This window comes from Protopterus annectens, chromosome 8.part1 (assembly GCF_019279795.1).
Source record: "Protopterus annectens isolate FY-2018-M chromosome 8.part1, PAN1.0, whole genome shotgun sequence".
NCBI lineage: Eukaryota > Metazoa > Chordata > Ceratodontiformes > Protopteridae > Protopterus > Protopterus annectens.
Window position 1 is genome coordinate 538,993,858 of NC_056742.1, and position 13,254 is coordinate 539,007,111.

Sequence of the window (13,254 nt, forward strand, 5' to 3'; positions counted from 1 at the left end):
TTCATAGTTCCTGAAGAAAGCCTAAAGGACAGAAAATTCAGTAATCCTCATTGCCCCCTTCTGGTCTCGACAACTTTGATTTCCTTCCTGTGGCCTCATTTAATTTAGAAACTATGGATTCTGGACCCAGTTCCAGATCTACTGTCTCACCCAGAGGGCATGATGCATCCAAATCTCCAAATCCTCAAGCTCACTGCATGGCTTCTCCAGTCCCCATGTTTGCCAGGCATCCTTCTCTTTCCTCACCTGTCCGACAAATTTTTATCGCTCATCACAAATAGTCTACAAGGAGATTATACCAAAGTAACTGGGATAATTGCTAGATGGGCTCTGGATAATGAGATGGATCCTTATTCCAGTCCTGTCCACAAAGTATTAGATTTTCTGGCTTCACTTTACCAGTCTTGTTCCTCTGCTTCAACAATTGAAGTGCACCTAGCTGCAATTTCATACTTTCATATAAGACTGGAGGGTGCCGTTCTAATGGTCACACAAGCTGTGTAAAGCATTCCTAAAAGGCCTCCTAATGCTAAGATCTCCATTTAAAGAACCTCTTCCCCCTTGGGATCTCAATTTGGTTCTTCAGGCCCTGACTAGGAACCCCCTTTGAACCATCAGCAACTTGTGACTTAAAATATCTGTCTTGGAAAACCTTATTTTTGCTGGCTATCACTTCTGCCAGAAGAGTCTGTGAACAGCAGGCCCTGTTGTGTGAACCTCCATACTTAATTTTTCATAGGGATAGAGTTGTGCGTCAAACTAATCCTTCCTTTTCTGCCCAAGTTTGTATCAGAGACTAATATTAATCAGACTCTGTGGTTACCAATCTTTCTCAAATTTCTCAAACAAGGGAAAGTATGCTCTCCATTTACTTGACGTGCACAGACAACTATGTTTATAACTTCACAGGACTAAAGTATTTAGAAAATCAAACCAACTTTTTGTGGCATTTCCATCTAGGTAGTCCAGTTTCTAAGGTTACCTTGGCCAAGTGGCTTAGAGACTGCTTCACATTCATTTATCATTCTAAAGGACTTCAGCTCCCAAAAACAGTTCAAGCCCATTCTACAAGAGCAGTAGCTACTTCTGCAGTCTTTGCCAGAGCTTCTTAGATGACATTTGTGCAGGAGCCACTTGGTCTTCTCATCATACATTTATCACTTATTGCAAATTGGGTCAGGTCTCAAGGAGACGAGCATCATGTCGATCTGGTGCTTAGGAGCATTCTTCCGTGAGACCTACTGAGGCTAAAGTAGCCGGGGACTCTGTCCCACTGTCAAGGATTGCGTGAAGATTGACAACATCAGATAAACAAGTTGTCTTACCATAACGTTCCATCTGTGTTGTCAATCTTCACCAAACCTTGACATCCCTACCCTCCTTCCCCCATCCTGAGACTCTTAGTAGACTGAATTTAGCCCTTGGCTAGTTTCCCTTTACGGACATTATTTGGCCTCAATTAATCTAACTATCATGTATCCATGACCTTTCACGTTTGACTGCTACTTCTTGGCAATCTCAATCTGAGGTAATCTCTGTGAGGAGCATTATGGGTAGAGCCTGGCATGAAAGTTTGGAGAGTGCGAGCTGACATAAGCATTCATCTCGGTTCTGAGGTTTGGAACCAAACCCATTGTCAAGGATTATTAAAGATCGACAACACAGATGGAATGTTATAGTAAGACATGACTTCTTGTTTTTTTGGAACTGTACATCAACACCTAGATTTCTGCCCTTAAGAGTTTTGTCTTGTAAATCTAACTTTTATGGTGCTAACTTCTCCAACACAATCCCCCTTTGTGGTGTGTGTGTGTATGTATATAAAATATGGCAGTGTATGTATTCAAATTACTTTATTACATCAAGCTAGTTGGCAGATTCATGAGTTTGCTGAGAAAATTGTGAGGGAGTTATTTTGTTTGATAGGAGGTATAAACTGTATCTTGTGAAGTCGAGCTTTAATGAGACTCGTTGATGCTGTCACCTCAGAGCCAAGCTCTAAGCAGAATGAGGCCTGCGTAGAGAGTTGTTCAGCAGTTTGTATCTGAACCACTCCATAAATGTTTATAGGTTCACAGGTTGGTACTAGGCTGTCTGCCCTAGGGCCTATACAAGCCTAGCCATAACAATTCCCTGGCTGTTTCTTTCCCACACTGTTTATTTCCCTGGACCCCTGTCTAGCAGGGCGACTGATGTGATCCCGGGGTGAATTTCTTTTCTCCCATCCAATCATCAAGGTTCCTTTTGAAGAGGGCCAAACAGGCGCTCTGCTTAACATGTATGGGCAGTCTATTCCAGAGTCTGGGTAGTCTCTGGGTCAGGAACCTATCCCTCCAGCATGTTTTGTTTATTGTAATGACAAGGTGTAGATCCCTGGAGTGTGTGGCTCCGAGGGATTGGGATTTCTTTAAGTGTAGCATGTCCAGCAGCTCTGGGTTTGATATGGCCTTATATGTGAAGCAGAGATCACCTCTGAGTAGACGATATGTGACAAGAGTATAGCTGGAGTTTTTTAAGGAGGTCAGCGTAGGGCATCTGCTTTAGGCTTGTGATTCTTTTAGTGAGGTATTTCTGTGGCCTTTCCAGTTCTTGCAGATGTCTTGTGAGGTACATACCAAATGGGGCATTGTATTCTATAATGGGTCTAATGAGGGATGAGTGCAGTGGAACAATGACCTCCTTTTTTCTGGGTGAAAAGCCCTTAGTGATGAGGTGTGCCACATAGAAGGATTTCCTGACTGTTGTGGCGATGTGGTTATCGAAGGTGAGATCACTGTCCACCTGTGTCCCTAAGTCTCTTATCACACTTTCGGTGTTTAGTGTACTGCCACCTGTCTGGTAATTCATGGGTACATGTTTTTTTCCCAAAGGGGATAACTCTACATTTCTTGGCATTGAGCTTGAGCCCATGGCTCTGGCACCAAGCATCTGTTTCTGTAAGGCCCTTTTGTAGAATAACCACATAATTTGGGGTTTCAATAATGGCTCCCAGTTTGCAGTCATCTGCGAACTTTGTTAGCCAGAGTCCCTTAGTGTTGGCCTGTACTTCAGAGAAGTAGATGCCAAACAAGAGCGGTCCCAGGACTGTACCCTGAGGTACTCCACTTGTCACTTATCTGGAGCTGGATTTGGAGTCGGCTACTTTTATAGTGTGGGTTCTGTCAGTAAGCCAGTTGGCAACCCATCGAGTGACGTAGGGATTAATGCCCAGCTTAGTAAGTCTAACTATGATTCCAGAGTGGGGGATGGTGTCAAAGGCCTTGGCAAGGTCCAGATAGGCTGTGTGGACCACCTTACCTTCGTCCACGGCTCTGGAGACTGATTCGAAGAAGTCAGTCAGGTTCAGGAGACAGGATTGGCCCTTCACGAACCTAAACTGAGTGGGTCCAGTGTTTGAAGGTTGCCAATGTCTTTGTTTATAAGTTCCATGGCCTTGCAGATCAGGCTCGTCAGACTGATAGGGCGTTAGTTCCTGGGATCCAAGGTGGATCTCCCTTTGTGGAGTGGGATAACTGTAGCTGTGCACCACTCAGTGGGCACGAAGCGTAAGGTGAGGTTGTGATTAAACATGACACTTAGGTGAGGTCCTAGTTCATTTTGTAGTTCATGTAATACACAGCCCGGGATGTCATCTGGTCCCATGGATGCTGTATTCTTAGCTTTGGAGAGTGCATCTTTTACCCATGTGGCCGTTATTACCAGAATTTGGCAATCTTCTGGTATTGAGATGGGCTGTTTAGGGGGTGAGAGGGGGGTGAAGTTGGCACTGAATTGATCTGCCAAGATATTGGTAATATCCTTGGGATCAGTATATATAATGCCATTCTGTTGTAGCTCAGAGCAGATCTGAGCATTGCCATTTAGATTCTTGACATAGCTATAGAATGCCTTGTTGTTGTCTTTGGAATCTTTGGCAATTTTATTTTCGTAACTAGCTTTGGAGGATTTTATGAGGGATCTCAGCTTTTTACTGAGGCTGGTAAGGGAGTTTTTTGCATCCATGTTTCATATGCTTATCCATGTAAGTAAACTACTTGAGAGATTACTCAGACCTAGGACTGTATTACAGTAAAAGAAGAGTAGGAGCATGGAGAGACTAACGTTAAAGTCTAGGTTTGCAGGCTTGAACATATACAGGAGGATCAACATTCCTGTCTGCTTCTGTTTTGTCCTGCCACTTTATTGTCGTTATGCGGCGGTGGTGCAGCAGTAGCATTGTCGCCTTACAGCAAGAGGTTCTCCTATTCGATTCTCATCTGGAGCGCCTTCTGTGTGGAGTCTACATGTCCTCCCCGCAGTAGAGTGTCATTCGAACGACATGTGTGAATGGGCATGCCTTCGTTGAAGGTTGGGTGTCGGGCTGGCACCTTGGCACTGTAAAAATCTACTGTTAATCATTAGTGGACCGGAGTTCCGCTGTGGTGACCCCTAACCGGGAAAAGCCAAAAGAAGAACACCAACTTTATTGTTGTCATTCAGCCCTTTTCCCTGTGGAACATACTCCCTTTCAGTTCATTCCAAAGACCGAAATAAAAAGAAACCATGAAGGACTGAATGATAATTTGTTCAGTGTCATACTGAAAAAAAAATTCCCGTAAATGATGTTCCTGTTAACAAGAAACATGTTCTAGAAACAGATATCCGTCAGGCAGGATATTAATGGCACTGCTCTGTGGAGAATGAGGAATCCAAAGTAAGAATGAACAGAATGAGGAATCCAAAGTAAGAATGAACAGAGTGAGGAATCCGAGGTAAGTGAACAGAACGAGGAATCCGAGGTAAGTGAACAGAACGAGGAATCCGAGGTAAGTGAACAGAATGAGGAATCCAAAGTAAGAATGAACAGAATGAGGAATCCAAAGTAAGAATGAACAGAATGAGGAATCCGAGGTAAGAATGAACAGAATGAGGAATCCGAGGTAAGAATGAACAGAATGAGGAATCCGAGGTAAGTGAACAGAATGAGGAATCCGAGGTAAGTGAACAGAATGAGGAATCCAAAGTAAGAATGAACAGAATGAGGAATCCAAAGTAAGAATGAACAGAATGAGGAATCCGAGGTAAGTGAACAGAATGAGGAATCCAAAGTAAGAATGAACAGAATGAGGAATCCAAAGTAAGAATGAACAGTGTGAGGAATCCAAAGTAAGAATGAACAGAATGAGGAATCCCAGGTAAGTGAACAGAATGAGGAATCCAAAGTAAGAATGAACAGAGTGAGGAATCCGAGGTAAGAATGAACAGAATGAGGAATCCGAGGTAAGAATGAACAGAATGAGGAATCCGAGGTAAGAATGAACAGAATGAGGAATCCGAGGTAAGTGAACAGAATGAGGAATCCAAGGTAAGAATGAACAGAATGAGGAATCCGAGGTAAGTGAACAGAATGAGGAATCCGAGGTAAGAATGAACAGAATGAGGAATCCGAGGTAAGAATGAACAGAATGAGGAATCCGAGGTAAGAATGAACAGAATGAGGAATCAGAGGTAAGAATGAACAGAATGAGGAATCCGAGGTAAGAATGAACAGAATGAGGAATCCGAGGTAAGAATGAACAGTGAGCACTGAAACAGCACTGCTGCCAGAAGTAACCGTTTTACACTGTTTTAAACCATTCGCTGCAAAATAACTCTTGGGAGAATGCAGGCATAGCCGTGTTCATTTTCTTCACAAACTGCCTTGCAAAGGCCTTTGACTAGAGAGTTGTAAGGATGCATTGTTCGGTTGCTTGATGTCAAATAATGATCTGTAATAGATGCACACATTATGAGCACATCTCTCTCTCTCTACTTCTGCCATTCCCATCTAGTTTAAAACTGGCCATGTATCTACAAAAAGAGGAGGGTCTACTATCCCTGTGCCTAATCCAGATGGCAAACAAATGAGCTTTCCCAGCACTGATATAGTTAGTAAGCAAAAAGTTACATATTTTATGTGACATTATTCATTTTTGCTGCTTGTTTAATGGAGTAATTAACCTGCTTGCACCATTTGGGATTGTACCATCACCGCTGACCAACCACTGTCTCACAAAATCCTGCTAGCATCCCTAGTTGTTAAAGTTCTGAAAGAGTCAAATGTATTCAAAATTAGCAAAAATAATTTGCAATGCATACAGACTTGAGCTACTTCAGGAGTCATTGGTTGATTAGCAGCCTTTCGTTAATAAGTAGTACCATAATCATATGTTGTTCCAGTAATCTCTTATTAAAGTAATCATTCTCCCAGTAATTTTAATTATATTTTTTAAACAAGCAGACTCGCATCTACCTTTTTTGAAGACTGAGCTATCAGCAGTGTCAAGTTAAGTGATGTGCAGTTCTCACTGGTGTCGAAGGTAGTGTGGCAGTTTGTGCAGAGTTTATCTCATTCTGGCCAGTTATGCCAGGTAGTCAGAGCTGCTTAAGCAAACGCCACAGGAAAAAAAAAAAAACCTGCAGTGGCTCTACCAGAAAGCCTTGTAATGATGCTCTGTACAGTATTCACAGAATTTTGTACTGTGAAAATATGAAAGTGCATCATGGAAAACACAGCAAGTCCATGTTTGTAAAAGTTAAAATAAATAAATAAATAAATAATAATAAAAAAAAGTTAAAAACAGGTGTATGTTTTTTTTACTGGGGCATTGACCAGGGCGCGCTTGGGCCACATGTCCCAGTATAGCACTGCCCATGCATTGACCGAACTTTGGGTCAGAGCAGATTTGTTTGGAACGATACTGACTCACTTGCTGTACAGATTTAAACTGGCTGCTTCCACTTCCTTAAGATTATCTGCTTTGCCACTTTCTATTTCCTGAGAATGAGTCATTGCTAACATAAGAGAAATGCTTGAGTTTTGGTCATCTTATCATAAAATTATTTTTTTCTTCTTCTGATGCATTTGGCACATTAGTGGATAAAGGTCTGGAAAGAATACCCTCTGACTTTATTCTGTCCGATGAGCTGTGGTACTCCGTCTTGTTTGTGAAGAATTGTGTACCTTGGGGTATGTCCCTGTTTTGTGCTGCTGCAGGAGTCCATGTGGGAAAAAATGAACTTGTAATGTTTTATTTATTTAGTTTATGTAACAGTTTAACCAAGCTAATCCAAAGACCTTTTTCATCCACAACCTAGGCCAAAATGCAAGAAAAAAATCTAAATAACCAGGACACACACACACGCACGCACACACATACACACACACATGCGCGCACACACACACACACACACACACACACACACACACACACACACACACACACACACACACACACCCTGCTGTGGCATCAGACCTGAATATGCTTCTCATTGCAGATATGATCACGTTATGTAGTTGAAAAATCTTTGTCAAACAGTAGCACACCATCCTAAACACCAGCCAGTGAATGAGTGCTAGGAGGTTATGATAGCAACAAATACAGCGTAGAGTGAATATTCACCATACCCGAAACATTCCACCTACGTGAAAAGCGAAGGCAGTTGACCATTACTACAGTTATACAACATGCCTATCGTAAGAGTAGATATTTAAGGGAGGCACTTGCAGTAGTGAAATTACCCCACCCACCCCCAGACTTGCTGTACACTGCTATTAGTTACAAGCTTCATTTTCACTGAGGATAGGTGTTGTTTATGACTTATTGGCTATTATGATGTTGTTAGAACAACTGGATGTAGAGCAGCCCAGGTGTACAACCCTGGCATCCCCAGGGCACAAGAGATGGTAATACCCATGTACTAGCAGGATTTGGTAGTGCCGAAGAAGTACAAAAGTTAAGTGATGATTGACAGTAGGTAGAAACCCACTTGTTTATATGCTCCATGATGGTTTAGAAACCTAGTTGTTACATGCTACATGAGTATGTCCGTCAAATGTCTACTTTTTTGCCGAGTGACACGTATGACTTCGCTTTGTGCAATTGCTGTTTTATTGGGGTTGTACCAAAGTAAGGTGGAGCAGTATTCCTTCTGGTATCAACATTTCCTTGTGGCCGTCACTTTGGTCTGCATTAGTTTGTATTCTTAACGCACACATTTTGATTCTTCGGGTGCCTTGAATACAAAAATAGGATGTGAAGTGATTGTTGGTATAGTAGATTAAAAAGCGAATATTCTGCACTTTTTTTCAAATTTTGAGGTAGTCCCTTGTATCACAATTCATCTTTGTGTTTATCAAATTTTGTTCATACTCTCAATATCCTCCTTTCCTGGTATGTTTTATTGCCATCTGTTGGGGACTTGAATGTCTGCCCTCATGCTGAATTTGGAATGGCTGTAGAAGGCACTGTTTATAGTGACTTTGTTTCTCAGTTAAGTGACCATCATTCTATTAACTCCATCTTTCTCGTACTTAGGGTGCCGTGCCCAAGGGCAATGCAACAAAGGAGTACATGGACAGCTTGCAGCTGAAGCCAGGTGAAGTGATCTACAAGTGCCCAAAATGCTGCAGCATCAAACCTGAACGTGCTCACCATTGCAGGTATGATCATGACAAATTGTTACATGTAAACTCTGCCTTTGTTCATAGGTGTTGGTTATGCTAACAACCACTAGGACCCTTAAAAGCCTAGCCATGCAACCCAAATGTGGCACTCAAATTTGATTTACACAGAGGTGATTTATGGACTGCCACTGTCCATCAAGGACATAGGCTCTAGACCAGAAAATTGTCTTTTCTTACCATAAGCAAAACCAATTGCTGTGCACGTGGGTAATGCACAGCCGGAAAGTACCACAAACTAACACAGCCAGCTAGCCAGCAAATTCGCAGTTGAACATAAACCAAAAACAGATGATGAAAATTCCGACTTTATTAACAAAAATTACAGACCGGTTTCGGCATAAAAATGCCTTCCTCAGTGTAAGAGTAACAGACATATAAAATATAATAAAATATGCAAATTTATACTCAAAGTTAACCAATGAACATCAGTAAACTATCAGTGCTCATGAATAATATATGAGAATAAAATAAAAAAAATAAAAAATACAAAAAACTGGGAACCAAGACTATGATCCTGACCTCTGAAAAGTTATTTTAAATAATTATAATTTATGTAGAATTAACAATTAATTTTTGTGTGAGAACCTTGATAATCAATATTTATTAAATGAAAAAACTAAATCTAATCACAAATATTGCATAAAATTAAAGAAGTAATCAATTGTAATATAACAAAAATATATAAGGGAATCACAATATATTAAATGATATAAGATATATGTGTATAAAGTATCTATATTGTATACATATATTGTAATGTATAAGTAAAAATTAATTTTTATATTCATAAACAAAATTATAATGGTCATGCACATACTAATAAAAGTATGCTAGTCTGATCTGATTCAAAAAAATGTTTTCAGATCTTATTGACACATATGGCTATATTATACCTGATAGCTATATTGAAAGTTGTAGAAGTGCCATTCCCCATAAAAATTGTGGTTATGAATGGTCATTGAGTCCAAGCGGAAACAGTGAACCTGATAGCTAATTCATTTAATTAAACAATAGTTAGATACCATTCCCCATATAATTGTTATTATAAATGGTCGTTTAGTCCAGGTGAAAACAATGAACCCAGACTAATGATCCAATATTTCTCCTTATGATCCAATATACCGTGCCAACCTTGTGTATTACTACAATCACCAACGATTTTATCTATAATCATAAACTTGAACTGTGCTTGTTGGTGTTTTAGAACATGCCGATATAAAGCATTTGTTTCCTTTTTGTTTCTAATATCGCTCCGATGTTCATTCATACGTGTCCTAAGTGGCCTAGAGGTCTGGCCCACATAAAATGCCCCGCAATGACATGAGGCCAGATAGACCACCCAGTCACTACTACAGTTGCCAAAGATTTTACAATCAAAAACCTTGCTGGTGTTGAGACTAGAAAAATGCTTAGACTTGGTGATCTGTTTGCAGGATCCACAATGGCCACACGGGAAGGTACCCAACAGTTCATGTCCTGTGATAGTAAATTGTTTGTAAATTGCTCCCCCACTACCTATGTGTTTGTAATGGGATAGTAAGGAACCCAATGTTTTTCCTTTCCTGTATGAAAATTGACATTCATCCCCCAAAAGCACTCTAAGTTGTTCGTTAGCCATTAATATGTTCCAGTGTCTGTTTATAATATCTCTGATGGCATAGTAATTTCTACCATATGTTGTTATAAATCTAATGGTAGGTGTCTTGGAATCTACAGAGGTTGTCTTGTAATCCAACATAGTCTTTCTATTAGTTTTGGAGGATCGTGTCCATGCTTGATTAATGTCTTGTGTTTTATATCCTCTGTTGACAAATCTACGATATAAATCTTGAGTAGCTGTCTCATAGTCTGATTTGGTGGAACTAAGGCGCTTCATGTGCATGAATTGTGATATCGGGATGTTCCTGATGGTGTGGCGTGGGTGCATGCTAGAAGCATGTAACAGGGTGTTATATTGCGGATATTTTCGGAAGTCTCTAGTAGCTAAGGTATGATCTGGGTTCCTCGAGATAGTTACATCAAGAAAGTTAATGGTCTGTGCATCAAAAGTGATGGAAAATTCGATACCCCAGATATTGCCATTGAGATACTCTACAAATTCCTGCAAATATCCAGCATCCGCACACCACACCATCCAGCAATCATCCAGGTACCTGCGCCAAATATCCATTTCAACCAAATAGATGTTGTGAGATACATCGTAAATCATACATTCTTCAAAGAATGCCATAAATAGGTCGGCATAAATAGGAGCAAAGGAAGCCCCCATTGCCATCCCCTGAAGCTGCCAATAGCACTGGCCTTGGAAATACAAGACATTTTTATTAAGTACATGTTCTGACATGCAAATTAATAGCGTGTTAAACCCCGGTGGATACATACTACTGCTATCGAACCAATATTTAAGGGCTTGTAAACCAGCCCAGTGTGGTATGCTGGTGTATAGAGCTTTAACATCCAATGAGCACATTAACCACTCTGGCTCCAATTGTGTGTCTTAAATAATTTTAAGGAACTGTGTGGTATCCTGTAGCCTTGTCCGAACCAAACCCAAAAGTGGTTTAAGATAGTAAGTCAGGAAGGCCGACAGTGGTTCGGTTAAGGATCCAATACCCGAAACAATTGGTCTACCTGGAGGATTGGTTATTAATTTGTGAATTTTTGGTAATAGATGTAGAATTTGCTTGCGGGGATCCTTGACCGTAAGTTGTTTGACACAGCTCTTGGAAATGATACCTTCTTCACATGCTAGATTTAGGAAAGAATCAATTTCCTTCTTGAAATTCGGGGTAGGGTCAGTGGCCATGTTCATATAACATGCCGTATTAGATAACTGAGCTAAACCCTCATGAAGATAATCACTCATGTTTTGAACTACCACTGCCCCACCTTTGTCTGCACTTAATATGACAATATCCTTGTTACGTAACTCATGAAGAGCTATGCTCTCTTCCTGTGTAAGATTATGTCCCAACATAGTGTATCCATGATTTTGAAAGTGTAACTCTCTGAAGACAGATTGCATAAAAATGGATACATTCTTATTCATTGGAGGCTGAAACTCAGATTTGCCAAATCTGAATTTGTTGGATCTTTGAGTGGTATTATCTGCAAAGAACAATTTAAGATTCAAACTACGACAAAAATTCAGAACATCTGTGACAATGTGATATTCATTGGAATAGAAGCCTGGAATAAAATTAAGCCCTTTATTCAAAAGATTCTGTTGATCACAAGACAAACTTAAATTGGATAGATTTAAAACATTTTGATTTTGTTGCTGATGTTGACTTATGTTAGAAAGTTCTGAATCAATCCCTCCAGGGATTGCTCTAATGGGTCTTTTCTTATGCTTCCGCTCCCCCCTATGTTTGGAGCCATTTCTAAAGGGATAGTTCTATTTGTTTTCTTTCTATGTGGCGATTCCCTGTCCCCTGTGTTCTCATAATCTGTCAGAGAGGAATCCTCTCCTGAGGTGCTAATGTTGGAACCATCTCTGATTTTTAGAATAGATCTAGGTCTCTTCTTAGTACGATTCAGGGAAACACAGCAAATCTGACAGAGTGATTAAGCTCAAAGGAACGTCCCCTTTGATAGTCAGAATAATCCCTATGAAATTTTTTGATTTTCCTTTCTTTAACAGTTTTCTCATGGTTTGTCAAATCTTTAGATAGTTTCTTCAGATGATCCTGAAATTTAGAAGAGGACTCATGTTTTTTACTATCAGAACATAAAGTTTTTACTTCTTGGATATTTTCATCCACTATCCTCTCATAATACTGTAGGAGAACATTCACAAATAGCATAGAGCCTAATTGTAAAGCTTCCTTCCAATCCTTATTCAACTTATCTGGTCTACCTACTAGAGGTTGGAGCCGTATTCTTAAGCCCCTAGGTGTAATACTTTTATTTGAATAGGCTCTAAACAATTTTAAATGCCATATATTTGACCTAATTTTTTTTTAAGGCCTTTGGTAAGGGAGAGAAAAGATAGATCACAATCAGATGACATCTGTTGTTCTATATTAGTTGGATTACTGCTTGGTGAGGCATTGATCCCAAAGACCCCAATGTCCTCCCGATCAGCACATAATCCTGATAATATGCTTTCCAGGTCCATGCTGTGAATGCGTGTCCAAATCTACTACTACTCAACAAAAATATAAGAAAAATATATGCTGACAAACCAAAAGAAACCTAAATCATAAAATGTTTAAGCCAAAGTTGGTCTAGGGCACCACAAATCGATCCAAAAAGAGACCCAGAAATCTATACAACACTCTGGAAGTGTCTAGTATTCACATGAAAGAGAAATGATTCAACAATGTAATGTATAACCCAAAGGAGACCAGGAAACTAGTAATGTAAAGCTACCAAATAATTGTCCAACACATTTATTTTGTTGAATGACCCAAAAGTGTCAGATATTTAAAAGTTCAGGAATGCTGTCAAACCTGATTGGTAATGCTAACATATGATATTATTATTATTCTAAATTATATATATTTTCTATGGGTCCCACTGTCACAAAAATATAGTATAAAGTCAAATCCACATCAAATGGTGGAACAATATATTAACAATGTAATGTTGGTATTAAGGAGAAACAAAAAATGTCAAAAATCTACCAATGATGTTCAATATAAGATAATAGTAGTTGTAATAATATGTAAAAAAAAAACCCTATTCGTAAATTCAAAATCTAAAATGTCATTTTAGAACATAGCAATATGATGTGACAACCTAGATAGATAAATGCAGTCCATACA

At 39.7% G+C, this 13,254-nt stretch overlaps 1 protein-coding gene across 1 annotated transcript in view; it reads left to right on the forward strand.

The window, feature by feature from the left end:
* ZDHHC7 (zinc finger DHHC-type palmitoyltransferase 7) overlaps nt 1–13,254 on the forward strand; it is a 1,014,873-nt gene that overhangs the window by 542,234 nt on the left and 459,385 nt on the right. The window contains exon 4 of the mRNA XM_044082057.1: nt 8,337–8,461. Coding sequence (XP_043937992.1) covers nt 8,337–8,461 — 125 coding nt within the window. The remainder of the gene's footprint in view (nt 1–8,336; nt 8,462–13,254) is intronic.